Below are 24,927 nucleotides of genomic sequence, written 5' to 3'. Positions count from 1 at the left end.
GAGAAGAGTGGAAGTCACTTAAACTTTAGTATTGCAACTGGATTCAAAGATGAGAAAAATGGGGTTACCAGTTCTGTAATGACTGGCACAAATGGAACCCCATGACTATTATGTATTTTATAGGTTCTTAAAGTACAGTGCTTTAAGTCCTTTGCTGTCCCTAGGGACAGCTCATTTGCCTTACTGAGGCTTAGACTCCAAGTGAAGGTTTCTTAGAAGGGAGAAAAAAATATTTATCTATCACAACTGTATGAATCTCTGTGGATGGGTCAGCAGAAGTGTGTAATGCACATGTACTTGCTATATATTTCCTTACATTTGGAGAGAAATTCAACTTTATCTGTGATTTCAGAAAGCAGCAAGTTTTGGGATCAGGGCTTTAGTGATTCATCTCTTAACCAAACTCTAAGGTCTTTCAGATAACTTTGGAGGAAGTAGTGTCTCTACACTTTGCAAAGCCATCTTTTTCTTTTTCTATGTGTGCCTTTCTCTGTTTCTCAAGGTGACTAATAAGACGCTTCTACCCAGAGTCATGAAATGTTTTCTGCTTCAAAGAGAACAGAGATGCTTAGTGTTCTCCAATGCATTTAGAAACCAATACTGAGTGGCTGGAAGTTAACTGTTACTGACATTGATTTAGAAAATATTTTCTTGCCTAGAAAAGAAGGTACTTATTCTTCCTTTCTTTTTTCTTTTCTAAGCAATCACTTGACATATATTAAATCCTGTTTCTCTGGCATTGCACATATTTTGTTCAAAAGATACTTGATGAATGACTGAATATATACTTTAAAAATCTTGGTGAGAAGTGTAATGTCCATTGTCCTGTGATTTTTAGATGAAGTTCAAAAAATTATCAAGCACTTCATTTAGACTATTTTATTTTTCTTACTTATATATGTTTGTATGTTTTATATTTATATTATTTTATAATAGTTAAATAATTATCTTTATTTAACAATCCTTACTTGTAAAGCAATTACCAAAATGAAAAAGCCTATTACAGAGACAAAATATTTTAACTAATTAACTTCTAGCAGACTTCAGTTTGAGAAGTGATTTAGGTTCATAGGAAAACTGAGCAGAAGATAGAAAGATTTCCCAGATAATCCCTGGATATGTAGCCTTCCCACTATCAAAATCACTGACTAGAAAAATACATGAAAATAAATATCTTTTAACCACGGACAAAACTCAAAAAGTTTTTACCAGCCCATTTCTTTTTCATTGAACTTTAACTTTCAGAATCATTTCCCCCATGATTTAATGAGACAGTTTTATAAGTTGCACCAACTCAGACAAAAAAGGAAGAAGTAGATGGGCTATAGACCTCGGTAGGTAAATTTCCAGGAGGAAATTTTGAAAGGGAAGAGCAGAGAGGAATATATCATGGACAAAATTAATCACTGTTATGGTTTGTACATGAGTCCCTTAAAGACTGATATGTTGAAGGATTAGTCCCCAGTGTAGTCAGGTTCAGAGGTGGGGCTTTTGGGAAGTGATTGGATGATGAGGGCTCTGACCCCACGAGTGGATTAGTCCACTGATAGCTGAATGAACTCCTGGGAGGTGGTGGAAATTGTAGGCAGGGGGCATGGTTGAGGGAAGCAGGCCACTGAGGGCAAGTCTTGGAAAGCTCTCAGGGACCTACTTCCCCCTCTGCTTCCTGGCTGCCATGAACTAGGAAGCTTCCCTCTGCACACCCTTTCTCCATGATGTTCTGCCTCATCTCAGGTCCAGAGCAATGAAGCCAGCAGATTGGAACCTCTGCAACCCTGGGCCAATATGAATCTTTCCTCCTTTAAATTGTTTATGAGAGGCATTTTGGTCACAGCATTGGAAATCCCACTAACACAATTACCAATACAAAAAGTAGTGAACTTTGGCTTGTAGGTCATGTCCAAGGGACAAGAGAAAGGCCATCCTACCAATTTTTCTTTTGATATGTCTTTAAAGTCACAGAATGTGGAAGAAAATTCAAAGAAAATACTAAACAATGATTCCATGAGGACTAACTAAAACTAAAAAGTTCTCTTGATACATGACATAGGAACTTATGTGGTCTAATTTTTTTTTTTTTTTACTAAAAACACACCTTTAGTTGTCTTTGGGATTGGAAATTATGTACTGTTAGACTTCCACATGTTTCTCATTTAATTTTACTCACTATAGCATGGGGGGCTCTTTTCCCTCGAGCTTTTACACACAACTCTATTCTGCAGGTATGATGTGCAATGAGAAAAGAGAAAATGAATCTCATTCTCCCTTGGCAGATTTTTGATGCCTTTTAATTCTAACCTTGCTACATCTAGACGATTTATGATTTCTTATAGCTGCCCCTATTGGGTTGGAAAAAATATAGCTTACCTCACAAATACATTTTATTGCTGTTACTATCATATCTATTACAAAACATCCTCTCTCACATAAGCTGCTGAGTCACCTGTTCTTAACTAAGAGATGAAAGTCATAAAATCGATTTTAAAATGCTGTGCTCACGGGGGAAAAATGTCAAATGGCACAGAAGAAATCACTAGGGTGTATACAACAGCTAAAAAATCTCCCTCTATTCCTGCCTCTGCCCTCCTTCAGGAATATGAAATACTACTCCAAAACTCTTTTGTCTCCAATATTAAAAGCTGAGAATGTATTGCTTAAATGAGTAAAGAATGCCAAAGCATTCAACAAGTATTGATTCATTGGGAGTCAACTGAGACATATTTCAATTTGACCAACAGATACTAAATCAGAATACATTGCAAGATATGACTTGATTATGAACCACTTACTTAATAGTACATACTAATTTAAAGGACCCACTACATCATTGTGTTATGAAAATACTTGGCCTTTGTTGGCCCTTGTGCCCCAGAACGTCAGTATAGTGGGCTGTAGAAGAACTCCTAGGAAATCAGCCTAAAAGCACGTAACCCAATGTGTTGTTCCGAACCAAAGGACAGCCTGTTGGAAAGGAAAATTCTAGCAATAAGATCATAGGAAAATCTATCTTTCCAAGGCACAGGAAGGTTGGAATGTTCCACATTTCACAAGTTATCTTGCTAGTATTCATTTTTTTTTTATTATAAAGAAAGGAAAATGCATTACACTGACTTCTTCCCGCTCCAAAACCTCGGTCCACCGACAGCGTTGGGAACGGAACGGGCCGGAGAGTGAACTGTGGGTGGGGGTATCCACACGTGGGAGATGGGAGGATTCCTGGGTACTGGGCACTTTCTAGGGTTGGCACAGGGATGGCACTCACGACAGCTGCAAAACAAAGATATTCATTTTATTTCTTTTAATACCTGCATATCCACCTAGTGAGCATAAAGGGAAATGGCTGAATTTTAAGATCCTCAAATCCATATACAACACTCTCTGTAACTTCATGGTGGTTCATTACTTACCTCTTCCATAAACCCCTTCTTATGTTAGAGATGATAGCTCACTTCTGAAGCATCTTACTCTGGAGCATTACGCTGGAGTTCTAAACTTTCCATGGTTCAGAGAAATGATTAATCAAGAGACTACAGAGCCATCTCAAAGGTATTATTATTATTATTATTATTATTATTATTATTATTATTATTTTGCCGCCTTCTTTCTTCAAGCACAAAACATGGAATTAGAAGTGTTAAGTTGTTCACAGATTGAATGTACTATGTATGTAGAGCTGAGGAAGGGCTGAGAACTTTCTATTATTCCGTAAATAAACATACTGCCCCCTAGAGACAGTCTGGAATGATGAAAGCAAGGTATATTCTCAATATTCATACCTGGGATTTATCTGTAAATAGAAAACCCTTCAAATGGCCCAAATCAGTGCAGGGGAGTAATATTATTTTAAAAGCAGCTAAATGTTTTCCAGGAATATCAACATCTTTTAGTTATGTTGGTTGAAATCTACAGATTAAAAACTTATCTATATATCATCTAGATTTAGTCAGCTTTTTTCAATTCCATTATTCAGTAGCTATTCAATTATATTGGTATGAAATATTTATTCAAACTCCATTTGAATTCATTTTATAAAATGTGTAGTATTCCATGTGTGTCATTAGAAAATAAAGAAACAAAGAAACAAAAACCAATCATCACATTATCTCCATTAAAGTTAAGCAAGCTACTGCACTGCAATAAGAGGTTTTTATTGTATGTTCCTAGGAAATTAATAAAGTTACTTTCTTAAATACATAATTTTTATTTAGATATATTCTAATGCTAATCATTGGACTCTGGAATGTACACACAAGCCAATTTGCTAAAGGAAACCTTTTTTTCCTATAAATCATATATCTGATTTTAAAAATAGCTTCATAATTATAGATACAAATTACCTTATACTATTGTGAATCAGTGAGGAACAACACATTGATTTTTTTTTTTACATTTTATAACTTAAACATGCAGATCAATTATATTAATACTACAACACTTTAAACTGAAAGGGCTGCTTGTAGTAAACTAGCTTTAAAAAATGGTTCATGTCATTTGCAGGAATATGGATGAAACTAGGGACCTTTGCATTCAGTGAAATAAATTGAACTTGGAAGGTGAAGCTAGAGAGGAAAAAGGAAAAGAAACGTGGAGGAAGATCTCATGGAAATCAAAGGGAGATCAGTAGATGAAAGGCACCAAGGGATGGGAGGTAGGGGGCGATGGAGGGAAGGGCTGGGGAGTGATACTGGCAGAATTACATTGTTATGTTTTGTGCACGTATGAATACAGAACAACAAACCCATCACTGTGTACAACTATAATGCACCAATAATGATTTGGAACAACAAACAAAAAGAATTTAAAAAGGTATTCCAGAATTTAATTTTCCACTGTATGTATAATATTTCTTGAAATGCATACGAACATACCTATTTGAATTGGAAAATGAAAGTTAGCTTTTTTCAGATAAAGAGTTTTGATTGCCTGGCATGAAAGTGAGAAGCGAATTTACAGCATAGATCAAATTAAGGGTATTTCCCACAAATTGATTAAAAATACATAAATCATTTAATAAGATGGAAAGATTTTACTAAATGTTGCTTTAGTAAAGGTACATTATAACTTATATTCCATTTTTTCCTAATACTGTCTCCATATATTATAGAAACCTGTAGTTATATGTTATAATTACTTGGTAAGTCTAGGCACAGCTTTATGTGGCTGTACCTCCTAGAAAATGAGAATGTGCAAACCTGAATGAATACCAAATTATTTCTCAGTGATTTAATCTATAACTTATACTTTCAGCATAATTGAAGGAGGTCCTCATCTAGCTGTGAGTTGAAAGATTAATATCAATGATTTTGAATGAGAGTTCAAAGAAGGTTTTTGGCATGCAATTTAGGTGTTAATCATTGTAGTAAAAAAATCTCGTTGTTAGAACATTTACCCATACATATATGCAAACAAAGTTCTTCAGTTTTAGATCAATAAAAATATTGAAGTAGAATTTATGCAATAAGTTGTATCTATACATGAATATATACAATTAATGTACAAAAAGACCCTTTCATGTCATTAAATGATGAAAGTCCAATAAAATTTTACTTTATATACAAGGGTACAGAAACACTACTTGTAATGTTAACTCAAACCATAAAAAAAATAGAAAAGACATGGTCACTGGAAATAAAAACATAAAATTTCAGTTCATAAAAATTTCATGCTGCAAAGAAGATAGATGATCGATATTAGGTACTCAATCATAAAAATGGATCATGTTTATATATTAATTTATGAGGAGAGTCAAGTGTGGATAATAGTTCAAGAAGAAAAATGAGTGATGTTAACCTTTCTCTTTTAAAGAAAAGCTTCCTCATCTGATTACTAAAGGCATGATAATGAATATCCAATTACTATCATATTTTGGGTTTTTTTCAATTTATTAAAAGAGTGGTATATCAGAAAAATTTCACCTCTCAGAAACTTAACTTAAAACAAAATATATTAAATGTTAAATTGTGAGGTTTAGGTTTTCTAAATTAGTTTAGGACAGACGTAAGTGGAAACTTGAAAATAAATGACACAGAGCAAAATGCCTCAATAAAGACATTGTATAAAGAGTAAATTATGAACACACATACACATGCATGGCTCCAGAAAAGAGAAATTTTTTTAAAATGGCAAGGAAATTTTAAAAGGAATCAAGAGACTGAAGTCAGATACCAGCCCAAAGGATTTTCAATTCCTTCAAGAAAGAGGTTTTAATTTGGTTGAGTTCATGTCTCATGATACACTGCTAGAAATACTTCATTTTTCAAGTGAGCTTACAGAAGGGATTATCAGCTAAAAGGAGTCACATCTGGAAATCTGACTTTTTAACCCACTGGAGTTTTTAAGTGGTTTGATATATTAGTTAGTATTCCAAGGTATATAGTCATTATAGTAATAATAATAATAATAATAATAATAATAATAATAATAAAATGGACTTGAACACATTTATAAATAAAATCAAATATGAGTATAAAAATGTATGTTCATAAAACCCAAATTTCCAAACTCTGAGGCATTTAATTTCATCATTTCACCCATCTTACTGATCAAACAAGATCATGAACAACCATGAGGACTTTTGGTCAAGTTGCGAAGCATAACCTTATTGACAGTTTCTACTCATAAAATAAATGTGGCAATAATCATCACCCTTAAATAGAGATGGTGCCTGACCCACAGGTTATGCATATTTCTTTCTCAATATCATTGTGTTATTATAGTATAAGTAATAATATTAAAAGCCAATGTTTCAGACTATTTACAAAAAGTTTCATTTCATTATCAATATTATTATATTGCTATAATAAAAACAATAATATTTTGAACCAATGTGTTATACTATGTTTAGCAAAAGGTTTTCATCAGTATCTTCTAGTATGAAGCCAAATAAATTTGGATGGAAAAACATAAAAAGAACTTGGCAAGCCACAGAATCTGCAAGTTAGAGAATGGAGAGAACCCAAGAGACCAAACTTATCCTCCAGTTCCAACTCTTTCATTACTGAAGAAAGAAATTTCACTTTTCAATAGTTTCCCATTTTGGCTGCTGACCTGGGCATAAAAGGGTTTGCAAATAATAGAAGTCCCTTGAAAAAGAATAATCTATTGTGTTTGTGTATCTCAAAAACTCTAATTATTTTATTTCCTGACTTGGAGTGGAATAACCCTTGCTTTTGACCATATTCTGAGTTATTATTCATTTTTGCAGGAGTGTTAAAGTCCACATTTCTATAGAATAATAGTTGTTGAAAAAAATAATCATCCTAAAAAAAGTAGAATACAGTACTATTAATTAAAGTATCTTTTGTTATTTTCCCCTGAGATATCATTTTTGAGAACCAGAAATACACACACACACACACACACACACACACACACACACACACACACATGCACACGCACATGCGCGCAGGCACGTACGTGCACACACACAAACACAAACACTACCATTAAAACATTCACTGGGCTGTTATGTTTATGTAAAATAGCTTGGAGAGCCATATCATCAAGCATTTTCAATAAATCTCTGCTCTGTGGCCAGACATGACAAGAAATCTCTTCTGACACAGTTTGCTGACAATTGAATTTATATCTGACACTGATGCAAAAAGATTTTTCAAGTAGAAATTCCCTCACCAATTTATTTAGCTCCCTGAGCTGGGCACTGTGGTATTTGAGAACTTTTACAACAATCTTTAAAATGTTAGTACTACATGTGACCTACAGGAAATCTAAAGTGAAGACATTTTTAATGCTACAAATTTTAAGAACTAAAATCTTTCCTAGACGTTTCTCGGTGTGGTACTTGACAGAATTGAGAGGTTTGTGGAGGAGGGAGGGGAACAAATATAACAATAAAGATAATAATTATGTTGAAGTGAAGAGTTCAAGTGAAATGATTTCTCTGTCGGCTTCTCTTTACCCTATCTTTTCTGCAACCACCTATATATAAGTTGAGACATTTGGAAATTTAGTGTTGATTGCCCTTGAAATATATTCACATCCCCTCCATCTTTTCAGGTGTTCTTTGACTAGCAAGTCTCACAGGATAATATTCAACAGTATCCACAAACTTGATGTAGGGCCTCTTTTGGGAAAGTACTAAGATTAACAAATACACCCTCTGTAGTTGTCTTTCACATGGTGAGAAAAACTGAAGTGCTCAAGTCAAACTGCCTGGGTATGTTACCTTATTCTGCCACCTGCTCCTGAGTAAGTGTCACTGGCAGTATGAAGGCAGGTCCCAAGGACATCTGCTTTCCTGTGGGAGTCCTCTGCACATTTTACAGTGTGACCTGTTCGCTCATAGAATATGGCAGGAGGGATGGTGATCACTTCCACAATTGGGTTAGAAAAGATGACTTGCTCTCTCTTACTACCCACCTTTCAGATCACACTCTGGAAGAAGGCTGAGGTCACATCTTGAGGAAATACTGGGAGAATCAGGAGGAGGCCCAAGTGGTAAAGAACTGAGGCCCATGACCAAGAGCCAGCAGGGAATCTCTGACTCAGAACTACCTGGGTTTCTGAATTATACCTAAGTTTCTGACCAAGCTGTTAGGAAAGTAAGTGAAAGTTGTTTTATATTGCTACCTTACGAGGGTGATTTGTTATGTAATAATAGGTAACTATACATTGACTTGAGTAAATTACTCAAGCTATTTCTCAGTTTCCTAATCTGTAAAATGGAGAGGACCCAAGCACCAATTTTATTTATTTATTTATTTTTGTATGGGGGGATTGAACTCAGGGGTACTCAACTACTAAACCACATCTCCAGCCCTATTTTTTATTTTATTTAGAGACAGGGTCTCACTGAATTACTGAGAGCCTTGCTAAGTTGCTGAGGCTGGCCTTGAACTCACGATCCTCCTGCCTCAGGCTCCCCAGCCTCTGGGATTCTGAGAACTAACCTTATGATTCAGTCATGAGTGAGGATCAAAAAGCTCATCCATAGTCCAGTGGGCAAGTGTCTAGTCAGAAGTTAGAACCCCATACACATTGACTCTTATTACTAATCTGCATGGCTCCAACATGTCTAACCAAGAGTGGATTGAATACTATCTAGTTGGAAATGTTTTTTAAAAAAAACATTTGAGAAAAAGAAGTGCAATATATTAAGACAGAGGCAAATAAATCACTTTGAAATAAAATTTGAACTTGTTGTAATTATAAGATTTTTGAGACTGGAAAGTTAAGTTCTTCCCACAGGGGAGGAGAAGAACTGGAATAGTGATCATGACATAAACTCTGGGTTGAAATTCTTGTTTTGTCATCTATGAGTCCTTCATGTGTCAAGTCTACTGAGCCTGTTTCTAATGTGGTTTAGACACACATCACAAGATGAGGTACAATGTGATGCTAACTGGCTCAGTGCCAGTCTCAGGGTGGCTATGAAGCTGTATTAAGATCCAAAGTCATGCACTATTATAAGGGAGATTTAAGGATTCCCAAATCCCTCTACCTTTACCCCTTTTGTTGGCCATCTTGGCTGAGATCTTTTGAGATAGGGCTACAAAGTTAAAAAATATGGAACAGTTGTGATTATCTAGGAATAAATTTTGACACCCTAAGTATCAGACCAAAGATGAGGCTGGAGGGAAGAAAAACCCTTATGTGGGTCCATAGGATTCCCAGAAGATGAGTTACAGGCATAATACTACTCCCTTCTAAGCAAACCAGCGACTTTGCCAAGACTTGGTGAACTCATTTGCCTTAATCATTTATAAGTAGCCCCAGATCCCCCCAAAACCTTGACCTAGATGGGAAAGGTCTTGGAATAAATGATAGTATATTTTGTTGTCAACATCTCCAAGACATTAGGAGTTGAAGAAGAACTGCTGACATAAATCTTAAAAAGAAAAGCATCTGTACTTCATTTGCTCTAGAAAATCTTTCTATAATTGAAGTCAGTGTTCTTTTTACATTTCATCATCTGAGGTTTGATACTTTCACTGACTCTTTGCCAGATCCCCTCGTGATTAGATCCCCTGTATCTTTGAGAAACAAGCTATCTTTTACCTTGTAAAATCTTCCCTGAAAGCATAATTCTGTATTCCCTACAGACACTTGTTTGAGCCTAAAAGTCAGATAGTGTTTGGTTGTCTGTTTTGCAGTGTTGAAGGTCTGACCCAGGGCCTCATGGATGCTAGGCAAGTGCTCCACCACTAAGCTTCATGTCTAACCTCCAAAACCATCTCTTGGCTTTCCACACAATTCTACTAACTACCTGGTTTAGCAATCCAAGAGACTTTTGACTCAATTTTTTAAACAAGTCATTTGTTTATAAAATTACCAAGAAACAAAGTCTGTGCTCTCATTTATTCACAACTCTTTTAAAGCTTATTCTTATATAAAGCCAAGACAGTCACAAAATATAGCCCAATGCATACAGCATGGTGGGGCTGCAGAGGTCCTGCTTCTCAAGGCAATCATAATGAAGGAAGAATGAAGCATGCTGTTCAAGACTCAAAGAATAAAATCTGATCTTAATGATATGCTCAAACTAGTATTTGGAATGATCTATTAGGTAATGATGATGTTTCTAATGCAAATTTAAATGAAGTTTGAAATCTCAGCTACTTTGTCCTTCCTTCACAGTTCCAAACTGTTGAAAATCTGTATGCTGTTGATGTTATGGTGCTAGAACCACTGTTTGCACGTATTTGCATCCACTGCTCCAAGGAAAGCATTCTTGGTTTGATAAGTGAATCCACCAGAGCTACTGGGAGATGAATACCTAGTTCCAGAAACCTATCGAGTTGGGCCCCTCTTCGGGTACTGGTCTTTCATATCCTGTATCCAAGGGTCGAACAAGGATTCTGAGTTGAAATCAAACATCTTAGAGCCTGGAATTATCTTATCACAGGCCAGTGCCTCTCAATATCCATCTGCACAGAAGCAGACCTTCTAGAACTGTAGTAGGTTGGGCCAGCAGAAGTTCATTTTTTATAAAAAATCTACTTTACTTATATAGCTTTATTTCACCTCCAAACAGTTTCTCCAACTTGCTTGTTTGCTCTCTGCAGCCCAATTACTAAAGTAGATGGTTTTAATGGGAAGAAAATTCTCACAGTAAATGTTTTAGAGAATCTACAAACCCGTAGCTGTAAGTCAGCCCAAAGCTATCACAAAGCCAAACTGCCTGACTTCCTTTGCCCCTGTCCCTTTATTGGATTCTTCAGACTGCCTTCTGCAGACTTCTGATTTTAGAGTACGTTTTTTTTTTTTTTTTGTCTCAAGTATTTCTAGGGAAAGAGGAAAAAATGAGAAAAAATTGAAATTCAAGAGGATTCTGTCCAAAAACCTCTCTTCTATTAAATTATTAGAGTTTTATACAGAGGTGATCTTACAGATGACCTGCATCCCCTACATCCTTACAAACTCCTCTGTCCCTTCTCTGCTCTAGCATCTATAGGATTGAGAAAAGGCCACACAAATGGTCACAGTCCACTGTATCATAAAATTCTAGAAATATAATACAATTTGAATCTCTTTCTAGAAACTACTCTCAAACAGAGGAAGCTGTTCACCCAAGGTCACCTGTCTGAGGATAGGTGGCCAACAAAGAGTACATGAGGCAGGGTCCAGAAGGCCAGCTCCAGCCTTGCCTCTGATGGGACAACTCTAAAGGACAGCTTAGCAGAGGCCTCCATTACACCACGTCCATTGAATGTCATCCTCACCCCAATCCCACATGCCTCTCCCTCCCAGGCCTTGTTCTAGAAGTATTTGCTAATAAGTCCCCAGTCTTCTCATCTCTGTCTTAGAGTCTGATCACTGGAAAAGCCAGCACATGACCCTTATAACCCTTTAAAAGGTCAGGAAAAAGAAGACTTGATGCTTTTATATTTTGTGATTAATTTTATTATTGTAAGAAAGAGCATTTCAAATAATACTTTGGACACTATAAAAATAGTCACCCTTGATTACCATTTTATAGGCAGGGGTCACCATGTTATGAATGGGGAGTCAATAGTTTGAGGTGCTATCCAGCCTGTGCTGTCCATTGGGACATTTCTCATACACATCTGGACACTTAGCTGTGTGGTGTCACACGGGCAGGAAATAGCATATGGCAACAATGATTGTGAGCCATGAAATATAATCTCTGACAAATAAGTAGATTTTTCTCTCCCATGAAAATAAATACATTTTCCTTGTGGGATTTAAAAAAACAAAAGGAAAAAAAATAGCTTTGGATAGGTTATATTTTATCTGCTAAATAACATTTTATAGAGCATGGTAAGAAATGTCAACAAAGAGGGAGAAATTACTATAATGCACTAATAAAAAAGAAATACAAATAGCTTAAGAAATAATGATTCATAAACGGAACAGCAGACATCTCTCTATATGGCTAGAAATCTTAAAAAATGTTATGGTTTTGGTTTACATATGACTCCATATTATAGTTGAGATCTTAGTATATCTAAATAATTGTGTTTGGGTCCCTTGGTAAATTTATCTACTATTATGAATGAATTGATGGCTCTGTCAGGATACATATCTATATTTCTTAAACATTGTATGGTATCTAATGCCTTGGCAATCAGATTAGATGCAAAGAAACTATTTTATTTATCATAAGTTTAAGAATTTATTTAGAAATAAAATAAAGAGTAAGTATCCTTTCTAATTTTAATAGCATAGCTCATTTTGCTTGTTCTGAATTTTATATAAATTGAATTATACAGTTCTCTTAAATTTCTGCCTGGCTACATAATATCTGTGAAATAATAATTTTTATTAATTATCATAAGTTTAAGAATTTATTTTAGAAAACAATGATGGCTATATGTTGAAGTAATTTTATTTTTTTTATATGGTTTCTTCAACACACTGCATATAACAAAGAAAAATTCAACATGACAAAATTATTTAAAAATATATTCTATTGTCTCTTCATTTCTTATTAAAGTATAATATGCATATGAAAAATTGGGACTATGTAAAGGGTAGTGCTTAATGATTTTTCCAAAGTGAAATGCCTAGTATTCATCATCCAGAATAAGAAACAGAACATTATCAAAAGCTGCTCTATAGTCTATTCCAGTTATTAATCAAACCCTATCAAGAGTAAGGACACTTTCTATTTTAATAACATAGCTCATTTTGCTTGTTTCTGAATTTTATGTAAATTGAGTCATATAGGTCTCTTAAATTTCTGTCTGGCTACATAATATTTCTGAAAGAAAGTCTCCATATTGTATTTTAACCTTTTAGTATATTCATTTTTATGAATGCATGTTATTCCATTATATAAATAAACTACAATGTATCTATCCATGTCAACAAAGATATGCTATAGAAAATAGAGCACCTTCTAGAATATGTCTTTTGGTGAAAAGACTATGTATGTGAAGACAGTATATATTTATCCAAGAGTAGAATATATCTCACGATAGATCAGAGCACATACTTAAACAGTTTGTAAAACTATATGTTATGGTTTGAATATAAGGTCTCTTTCAAAGGCTCATGAACGAGAAAATATTGAACTATTCAGAAGTGAAATGATTAGATTGTGAAAGCCATAACCTAATCAGTGAATTAATCCATTTGATAACAATAATAAGAAAAATCTACTGCAAGCTATTTTAGGAGCCTCATTCATATAGAGTAAGATGCTGGAAATAAGGGAGGTTTATTATTTCAGACACAGAAAACACTCAGAGCCCAAGGAGATAATTTGAGGCTGCCCGGCAAGAGGACAGAAAGACACTGGGTTCCGGTTCAGACTCTGAGAACCTTAGTGTTAGTTTGTAAATTGGAGATGCTGCCTGCTTTCAAAAAAAAATTCTGAAAAAAATACTCAGTAAAGAAGATAAAAGGATGTGAATAATATAAGTCTTATATTAGTCTTTATCTCTGAAAAAAGCAGTATACCATAGAAGTTTAGAGGCTACTCAGGGTATCCTGTAGCAAGTTGTTTAAATAGTCCAAGTTTGTGTTTCCCAAGTGTATAATCAGAATGATTTCACCACATGATGATATTATGAGAATTAATTAATAATGAGCAAGTTAATAATTTACCAAGTGATAAAGTGACTTTACCAAGTGACTTTTGATAATCAAAAGTCTTGATAATTATCTGATTTCATTCCATATCTTTCTATTTTTAAGACGTTTATTTTTTCCTGTTTAATAAAAACGATTTTAATTGTTCTCAGTACATGAAAATTTTGTTGGAAGATATTCTATCTATAACTTATTTGAAAAGGGCCTTGAAACACTGATATGTTACAAGCACAAGGAAAACATCCTACAAATACATTTACTCATTCATTCATTCGTCTGACAGATACTTAGCAAGCACTGATTTTGTGCTAGGCACTATGCTATACAATATGTGAATATAAAGATGAATTAGATACATTACCTCCCTCTCATGAAGTAATTCACAACCCATTAGAGGAGAGAAAATTTGGACTTAAATACCTAACCATGTAAGGTAGAATTATGTATTTAAAAAATGCCATAAAGGCATTGTAGACTGGCAATGAGTCTCGCTTGGAAAGCACTTGGGGTAGGCACAAGTGTCTTGCAATAAGAAACTAGGTGCTAATCTTACATACAGAATACTGTGTAGTTTTTATTTGTTTGTTTTTGTTTCTTCTTGGCATACAATGGGAGCCATCTGAAAAATTTATAGAGGACACTGCCATGCTTACCTTGTTTTAGGGTGAAATCTGTCAAACAGGATACATAGGATCTGGAAGATGCTAGAGACAGGGAGACTAGGTATGAGGCTATCTTTCTAGTCCACGGCTGAGATCATAAAGAAGAGGACAAAATATGAGTGGAGCAGTAGGGGAGGCAGGGATTCAAGAGACACTGTGAAAGAAACATGGATGGGCTATGGGAATCTGTTATAGGAGGGGGGAAAGAAAGGCCCTGCTGTGATTCGGAAGAACAGTGAGTTTTGAGAAGTCAGCTGGAGAAGATGGGCACAGGTAGAACTTGGTTACAAAGGAAAGTGGTGAGTGGGGAGAAAAGAGTCAGCTAAGTGCAGCAGCCCCTCTCTAGGTAGCAGGAGTTATGAAGGGGAAAGGACAAGAGCTTCCTGCAGTGGTACAGTTGGGAGGATCATTATGGAGAGAAGGACTTCTGACTCCGAATTCTGGCTTTATCACTGACCAGAGACGTGGATGAAAGCAAGTCACCTGCCTCTCAACCTGCAGTTCCCTTATCAGTACATCAGACATAATAAACAGTACTGACTCCATGAATTGAACACTTGGCAGTCAATTCAAGTGCCATGCATGCATTTGTATTATTTGCCACAAAACTGAGAAAAGACGTGTTGGGGCAGAGGGCAGACGTGACAGACACATGGTAGTTACAAAATCATAGAATTTGCAGGGAAATGGATGGCATTAGAGCAGATTATGCTAAGCGAAGCTAGCCAAGCCCTAAAAAACAAATGCCAAATGTCTGCTTTGATATAAAGAGAACAACTAAGAACAGAACAGGAAGGAAGAGCATGAGGAAAAGACTACAGTAAACAAAGACGAATGGGGGGAGAGAAACGGAGAGAGAAGGGAAAGCACATGGAAATAGTAGGAGACCTTCAATGATACATAAAATTATAAGAGGTCATGAGGGGCAAGGGGGAAGGAAAAAAAGGGAGAGAATTGAACAACAGCAGGGGAGGCAGAGAGGGAAGATGGGAGGGGAGAGGAGGGGAGGGGAGGGGGGATAGTAGGGGATAGGAAAGGTAGCAGAATACAACAGTCACTAAGACGGCATTATGTAAAAATGTGAATATGTAACAGATGTGATTCTGCAATCTGTATTTGGGGTGAAAATGGGAGTTCAAAACACAATTTGAGTCAAATGTATGAAAGATGATATATCATGAGCTATCTAATGCTTTAAATAATCAATAAAAAAAAATCTAACAACTGGATTCATTCCTTCGGTTAAATAAACTGTACTTGTACATAGTATCAAGTCCCAGGTGCAGTTCTGGGTATCAAGGATACAAAGTGATCAAAACCAGCAAAATGCTGCCTACCCTCACAGAGATTATGTTAAAATATGGGAAGCAAGTAATAAAGAAATAAGCATAAAAATGAAAACAGGATGATGCTATGCATTAATAATAATAATAATAATAATAATAATAATAATAATAATAATAATAAAGAAGCAGAACAGAGAAGGAAGAGAGTGCCAGAGATGCTCTGTAGTTGGGCAGAATCCAGGGAAGATCTGCTTATGAGGATGGCAGCAAACAGAGACCTGGATGACAGGAGGGAGGAGATCTCAAGGGAAGAGAACATCAAGTGCAGAGTCGCTGACTTGGAATGTGTTATACCAGGAACAGAGAGGACGGGCAACGCCTGTGATGGATTACAGGGGAGCGTCTGGAGGTAAAGTGAGGGATACCACAGTGCACAGACCACATGGGGCCTTGTAGAACAGGGCAAAATTAGTGTTCTACAGTGATGGGAAGTCACAGAGGAGAAACCTGGTCCAGGACACAGCTGCCACTGCATAGATAACTGATTATGGGAACTAAAGGAATCATACATGTATTACCATAGTCTAGTCACCTGTCAGAGACACTGGGAGCTTGGAGAAAAATGGAAAAGGGTGGTCAGATTTGGGGTATATTTTGTAACCAGGAAGTATGGGATTTAGTGGAAGATTGGATTGGGGGGTGTGAGAAAATCAGAATAAAGAAAAATGAAACTAGTGCTTCTGATCAGGGTAAATGGGTGAACAGTGGTACCATGTCTCTTGAAGTGAAGAAAATGGTCTAATGAACAGGTTTGGAGGAAGGCAGAGAAAATTATGGGAAAAGAAGAGTGCTGTAGTAAGCACAGCTCACATACCCATAGATAGCCATTTGGAGAAGTTGATATCTGATGAAGATCCTAGAAAGCAATGAGGTTAGTGATACAGTTTGGAATCCATCTGCATTTAGACAGCATTAAAGCCGTCCATCTAGATGGCATAGACTAAGATACTTGTGTAGGCAGGGGAAGCCTGAGGCCTGGGCCCTGGGTACTCTCTCTGACTTTTGGAGATCAGGAAGAAGAGGGGGAATACATAAAGGATACTGAGAAGCAGGAGCTAAAGGGCTAGAAAGTAAATGGGAGAAATTTAGTATATTGCAAGCCAAGGAAAAACTGGTTTCAGGGGAAAAGTGTGAACCTCTTCCAAATTTGACTGATAGATTGAGACTTGACCTTCTGATTGGACAATGTGGAGACAGTGATAACCATGGCAACCCTGGTTTCAGTGGAGAGTGACTGTGCAAATCTGATCACAACTAATAAAAATATTAGAAAGAGGAGAAAGTAGCCACAGACAACTTTTTAAAATCTTCAGTAAAAGGGTGGAACAAAACTTTAGTTGGAGAGGAGAAGTGGTATCAAATGGGTGTGTTTTAAAACAGGGGTTTGGCCAGAACGTTTGCATGCCTTCTGCCCACTGCAGTGGTCAGTGAGGAGGGAAACCAATGAGGCATGCAATGTAAGGGATAATTACACAACAGCCCCTCAGTGGGAAAGAAGGGTCTGCAAGATGGTTCTCAGACAGGAGCACAGTCAGGTCAACAAGATTTGATGCAAAGATGAAAATACCATCTTTTCTGAATGCTTCTCTTCTAGTTAAGAGTGATGAAGAGAGAGAGAGGTTTTGAGTATGAAATGTCACAATAAATATAAAACATTCATCTTATGAAATGAAACTGCCACTAGATAAACGCACTGGCATTTCCAAATACATGAGAGGTGACCCTGGACCTGTGGTCACACATGCCCTGAAGAAAGGCTGTGTGTCTTTCTCTAGTGCACAGGGTAAACAGCTGTGGAGCTGCTAATTTAATCAGGGTTGAATACTTTTTCCAGGTGAGTAAGATGGCGAAGGAGGATCAAGGGAGACCAGACAGAGATAACAAATGACTACAGAGAGTGAGTCGAGTTTGGAGGGGGAAATAGTGCACCAGGGAGATGAGTAGGGGGGAAGAAGGCTAATGAATTAAAGGTTCTAGAGGGACTGAAGAATTGCTGGCAACGGGGCAATAAAATAAGTATCAGTAAACTGATCCTAAGGTGATGGAAGGATGGTAGAAACTGGCACTTTGTACTGGTTTGGTGTGACATGCAATTGATGAACTGAGGTGGGTTGGAGCCAATATCATTGCAGGTAACATAAAGGAACTAACAGTCCAGGGTATCAGATGGATTATCTGCATGAACAGGGTAATTATCAAGATTGATCATACAGGTAATTGGACAGAAAGCGATCCCTGGATGCTAATATCATCAGTGAAGTGGGAGCCAGACAGAAACCTTCCACGAGGAGAGGGTGATAAGTGGGTGTCTGATGACATTTGCGCCTACAGAGCCACATTATTTAAGTATGAAAATTTGACCCATTATAAAAAGTAAAAAATAGGGCTATGAAGGTGATCATTAGATTAAGATCAATAATACGGATATACATGTCAGCTCCTTTCACACCAATTCATGGTTTTACAATTCCTTAAATATGTGGACATTTACTTTCTAACAGAAACGATTTGATTATATATATAAATTAGACAATAACACAAAAACAATTAGGATTTCTAATTGTAAATGATATGGTTTCTGTCATTCTTTATTATTTCTGTCTAGAAAGTGCAGAGAAATTTTTAATTCTTGCTGATAACTTGATATTTCATAGAAAATGTGCCCATAGAAAGCATTTCATCTATTCGTTGTGGGGATAAGTTTGCTCACCGGGATTGTTGGATTGGGCCTCCATGGGGATCATGAGTTTGGCTCGAGTGGCTCGGCGTGCAGCCAGTGACCTCTCCAGAGTGGACATGGAGCTCCCTGCATCCTCAGTGTCTTGACCTAATGGAAAAGTGCTTTTGATAAATGAATATTCTTCAAAAATCTAACACGTCATTTATCCCCAGGTATTCCCATGTCTTACTCCTCTTACAGGTGTTTCAAATGATAGCATTTACTTTCTCCCAAACCATACACTTGCATTATATAAAAACTGACAAAATTAACCCCGACTTCATCTCCAGAAAGAACTGTTTTATATTTTGATGCTTATGGTCTTTGCATATATATCTATCTATATGTAACAGAAAGAATGCATACATTAATATACTTGTTTTTCGAAAATGGCATTACTCAACGCATAGTAGTTTGAAATCTGCTTAAAAATAACACAAATATCTTTATCTGTCAATACATAAGTCAGTGAAATGATTTTAACTGCTGCATAATATTCCACTGTATTAATTTAGTAAAATCCATGCAGCTAGTTTAAACTAAAAGACATTAAATCTTATAGAAAATATGAGAAACAAGCTACATTCTTTAAAAATAAAGATGGTCATGGTTAGATACATTTAATAAGATTCCATAAATTGCCATACTAAGAGTCACTAAAAATAATGAGAAAGATTAATGCAGATTTGAAAAGTTAATAACAATGTGCATTAAAACAAGTTCTGAATAGAATTTTCCATATGTTCTCATTTATGTAATATACATATAAAAGTATATAATGCATACTCACTGAATATATATGTGCTCACTATATGGAATACATATGTATAAATACACAAATATACAAACCTATATAAAAACATACAATATCTGTTCAGAAAAGTCACATAAAATTTTTTTTAATATTGCTTTTCTTTTTGTGAAAGGGATTAGGAATTTGAAATGAGGAAAAGGGAAACACATTTTTTGTACTTTTGGGTACTAATTTTTCACAATTGTTAAAGTCTTCTTTTAAAATCACATGCAGTCTTATATTAAAATTTTAATAGAATTTAAAATTAAAAATAATTCTGGGAATACCTTACATGTGGGTAAGATAATGGTGCCTGCCTATTTCTGAATCTGTACACATCCTTCAAAATCTGTACCAATGTCTATATGACAAATAAAACTATTCTAATTCTACACAGCAAACAAAGAACAACAAAAGAAAAACAGGCTGACCCCCGAAGTTCCTCTGTAAAATAAATAATACTTTCCAACAAAATTATTGATCAAGCTAGTTTCACAGAACTTTGTGGAAAGCTGGATATCTAGAAAAAAAATCTGTGTAGAAGAGTGAATAGGGAAATAGGTTGCCAAGACTGGCTTGATATAATCCACAAGAGAAAGTACCTCCCGGCACATATGCACAGAATGGCAATACAATGTGGTTGTTTTTATTCCTCACTATCATGTGAAATTTTAAAAAATTGTAAATTAAAAAAAAAGTATATATATAAATGTGTGTGTGTGTGTGTGTGTGTGTGTGTGTGTGTATGACCAACAGCATTGTTGAGTTCTCTAAAGACCATAAAAATAAATGCTTCTAGGGAGCAATGATGTTTAAATTTTGTCAAACTCAGAGATTACCAATAATGTGAAAATAGCAGGTGATAAAATCCTTCCCTGCTGTCCTCACGCCTGCTGCCTCCCTCTGCTTTAGCCAGAGATGTAGAAGGAGTATTTAGTTTTTTAGGTAGAAAGAAGCAAGAAAAAAAGACTCCAACTGTCTTCACACACATCAACTCTGTCTCCGTCAGGAAAACATAGCCATGCTCACTATCCTCATTATCTGCTGAATTGAGACTGGGACCTAAGAGGAGAGCCTTCTTACAAAAGTGTTCTTTTGGTTTTCTAACTGAGAATGATTGGTAATATTGAAGTGATGCAAGAAGGGCAAGAGAATGATTTCTCTGTGAGCATACTGGGGGTGTGGAAAAGAAAAATGAAATTCATTTTGATTATATGTCATGAGGTTTGTTAATTAAGGATACCAGTCAAAATTTGTTATATTTGGTCAATTTTAGAATTTGTATATATGTGTGTGTCTCTCTCTATGTGTATACATATACACACATGTATATTAAGTGTATATATATTTTAAAATTGTACTTATGGAAGCAGAGTGTAGCATGAGGGATAGAATAGAAATGTAGAATAGGGATGGAGGTGGAAGATGTGGGTCAAAGATACACAATTTCAGTTAGATAGGAGGATTAACTTTTAAAGATCCAACCTACAATATACAAAGTATAATTAATAATGTATTACATTTTTAAGACCTCTCAGAGAATGGATTTTTAATATTCCGCCACAAATGGTAAATGTGTCAAATAATATGTATGCTAATTAGCTCAATCTGACTATTCCATAATATGCACATATTTGGAAACATGTTTTATACCACACACACACATGCTGTGTACACATACGTATACATGTATATACACACATACATACACATCTACATACATATATTATTTTTTAAAAAGAGAAAGTATATTCCAACTGTAAAAATAGCAAATACATTCCCTAGGAGGCCAGATCATTTAAAAGAGTATGGGTTTTAAAGTGGCAACATCATGAAAGCACTAATTCTGAGGAAGAACTGAAAAAAATATCTTTTCCTATAGAAAATTTAGTATCCACAAGTCAAGGAAAGAAGAAAGAAGAGTGCATGGATGAAAAAAAAAATCAGGCAATCAGGACTGAAAATTTCAAAAAGTTTGGAAATGACAAAATTAAATCTACAGATTCAAGAAATCCATTAAACTTTAAACAGGATAAAACCAAAGAAATTGCATGACACATACATCACAACCTCCTGAAAATGAAGGACAACATCAAAGTCTTCAAAGTTGTGAGAGGGGAACAACTCATGGGCAGTGGGTTTCTCACAGGGAGTCATGGAGGCTGGAGGCTGGAGTGACTCAAATTTCAAGTATTGAAGGAGAACAGTCAACTGTTAACTGTCAAATAAGAGCTGGACAGACAATATCCAGCCAAAACATACTGCAAAGGAAGACTGAAGGTGAGCCAGGCATGGTGGTGCACACCTGTCTTCCCAGCAGCTTGGGAAGCTGAGGCAGGAGGATCTCAAGTTCAAAGCCAGTCTCAGCCAAGAGTGAGGTGCTAAGCAACTCAGTGAGACCCTGTCTCTAAGAAAAATACAAAATAGGGCTTGGGATGTGGCTCAGTGGTTAAGTGCCCCTGAGTTCAATCCCCGTTACCAAAACAAAACAAAACAAACAAACAAACAAAAAAGATTGAAGGTGAAATCAAGTCAAGAACACTATCAGAATGGTTCTCCAAAAATGAAAAGCAGTTCTAGAACTATGATACTGCTGACAGAGTTTTCTAATAAGTCATTTGATATGAGTTTCTGTGGGTGTCTCCAACTTTGCAGTTACCTTTTAATTCTAGAAATGGATTGTTATTAGTATATTATGAACTTATTGAGAATTTGAATGAAATTGTTTTTCCATTATTATCTTTGATGCATACATTTTTTTTGGTAGTGTGTTAGCTTTCCATGACTTGAACCTGAGAGAATCAGCTTATAAAGCGAGAAGGTTTAATTTGGCTCACAGTTATGGAGGTTTCAGTGCATGACTAATTGGCCCTGTGGCTTTGGGTCTGAGGCAGCACATGATGGGTGGATGCACATGGTAGAGCAAAGCTTCTAGCCTCATGGCTGGGAAACAAAAGGCGAAGAGGAGGTCGGGTTCCAAAAAGCTTCTTCTACAGCTTCCAATGACCTAAAGACCTCCAAGTAGGTTGGTCCCACATCCTACCGACTCCACCACCTTCCAAGAGCACCATGGACTAGGGTTGGAGCCTTTAACACATGGTCATCTGAGGAACACTTGTTCACACTGAAGCAGGAAGTAACTGCTTTGATTGCTGATTTGTCTCTTAAAGACAACCCCTGAAGTTATTTGCCATTGGTCCAAACAGGTTTGAGAAATTTAAATGAAACATTTAGTAAACATGTACATAAGTTAAAATGACAAAAGGTCAATCAAATTGGCTACAAGGTGTTCTGTAGTCTTTTTAAAAAATATTAATTTTTTAGTTTTAGGTGAACACAACATCTTTATTTTTTATTCTTTGTATGTGGTGCTGAGGATCGGACCCAGTGCCTCACACATGCCAGGCGAGTGCGCTGCCATTTGAGCCACATCCCCAGCCCTGTGTAATCTTTTAAACAATGTTATTCACTAAATTGAACACCATTTGTTTTTAAAGTTGAATACCACTGAATGCCATGATGTTGAAATTTACTTGTTTGTACTTCAGAATTGAAAGTGAGACACCAATTCTGTGTTTTTTTTCTTAATACAAGAGTTCATTTCAAGATTGAAGATGAAATCTTTCCATTCTTTGTTTTAAATTTTTAAGTGAAGAAAAGAATTTTGAAACCCACTATACATGTAAGAGCGATATTATAGAGACATGACTTTTATCATCTAATTTTGTACTTATTTTAGTCAGATGCTTTATTCTGGTGGTTAGAGGATAAGAGAGGTTTTAAGTGGTTTGGAGACTAGAAGCCGAAAGGAAGGAGGGAATGCTTAATAGTGAAAGACCCCAGCCCCATAACCTAAGGCCCAATTATGAAAAGTAGAAAGTATGTAGTAAACAGGTGAGCTCACCACATGACCTGTTAGAAAGGGCACCCTGACCACATCACAGGACATGCTTGAGCAAACTTGGATCATAAGCGGGAACAGGGAGGAAACACAATGTAAACCTGTGAGATTGATGAGTTTTTCGGGAACCTATAGTGAAAAACAAGTTTATCATAGTGAAAAACAAGTTTACCCTTTAAGTGACGTGTATGCTGGATTCAAAAACACCTGTTATTGTGCTAGGTGGAAAACAACTCCTTTTTCCCTATAAAAGATCTGTACCCCAAAGCCCGGTGTGCCAGTTCACCAAAGCTTCGGCTGAGGTTTTGCTGTGCACCCGCAGGCGCCTGTGTATTAATAAACTTGCCTCTTGCTTTTGCAGCCAGTGTGACGCTAGTTCTTTTGGACGGGGGATTTGAGGGTCCGGGGGTCTTTCAATAGCAAAAAGTAACTAACCTGATTTAAAAAAATTAACTCAGCTATTGCTCAATTTAATTCTCTTTTCCATGGCTAAAGTATAAATATTGTAAATTAATTTCTGGTTTATCCAAGGAGCTAATTTCATGGGCAGAAAACAGGATAAGTCTTTCTATAAAAGTGTTAAATAAATGAATTGAAATTGGATCACTGAAGAATGGATTTAGAGTCAGACAGGATTTTTGGTTAATAGACTGGTTAATAATAACTCTGAAATCCTGTGCATGTTAGTTAACTATCTTAACTTCAGTTTGCTTCATTTATTTTATGAGGAAAATGATAACACTAATTTCAGAGTGTTTTGTGAGGATTATGTAAGATAGTTTATGAAAATAGCAACCACAGAAATTAACATGATCTCTTCTCACATAGTTACTGCCTCCTCAGAAAGCCTACCACTAAGTATAAGGCTTCTTAGCAACACTCTACGTTGATGTTTGTTTTGTTCTGTGGACTGGAAGAACACAGAGGACCTTTAATGTAAATATAACTTGTGAGATTTTGAGGGCTACTTTCCCTTTTATTACAAAGTAGGCAATCAGGTCCTCAGACTGAGGATAAATAGGCACAAGTATCTTCTCATTTTCAAGAAAACAGCTATTCACTTGGGTTAAACTTCTCTTAGGACTTCTTAAGGGACATCTCAACCAGTGTGAATGTCCCCGAATGTCATCTCTGTATATAAAACGTAAAGGGAAAAAAGCAAGAAGGAGGTGCCAGAGAGGTCACTGGAAAGACTCCAAGAGTACAGGGGCAGAGCTGTCCCTTCCAACAGGAGGCACAGGTGCTCTCCCATCTCCCATCCCTGGAGTCCAGTCAAGAGTAAAGCTGAAACATGAATCACCTGCAAAGTGCGGAGGTTTCTGCAGGAGACGTTTTTTTCTTGTTTATTTACCAAGTGGAAGCCTGTTCGGGCATCAAGCTTATTGCTCTGCCCTGCCTATCCGACAGAGAGCTGTGGTGGAGAACGAGGACTGGTCTTGCACCACTGGGCACTGCAAGGACATAGGGGCTTCCTGAGGGTCAGGTGAACA

At 36.3% G+C, this 24,927-nt stretch overlaps 1 protein-coding gene across 1 annotated transcript in view; it reads right to left on the bottom strand.

Moving 5' to 3' along the window:
• DCC (DCC netrin 1 receptor) overlaps positions 1-24,927 on the bottom strand; it is a gene marked incomplete at both ends in the record, with an annotated part of 1,098,829 nt that overhangs the window by 32,300 nt on the left and 1,041,602 nt on the right. Inside the window, 2 exons of the mRNA XM_081263478.1 lie at positions 3,106-3,267; positions 18,735-18,851. Coding sequence (XP_081119604.1) covers positions 3,106-3,267; positions 18,735-18,851 — 279 coding nt within the window. The remainder of the gene's footprint in view (positions 1-3,105; positions 3,268-18,734; positions 18,852-24,927) is intronic.

This window comes from Spermophilus citellus, assembly GCF_964194105.1.
Source record: "Spermophilus citellus genome assembly, chromosome: 12".
Lineage (NCBI taxonomy): Eukaryota > Metazoa > Chordata > Mammalia > Rodentia > Sciuridae > Spermophilus > Spermophilus citellus.
This window is presented reverse-complemented; position numbering and strand designations above follow the sequence as displayed.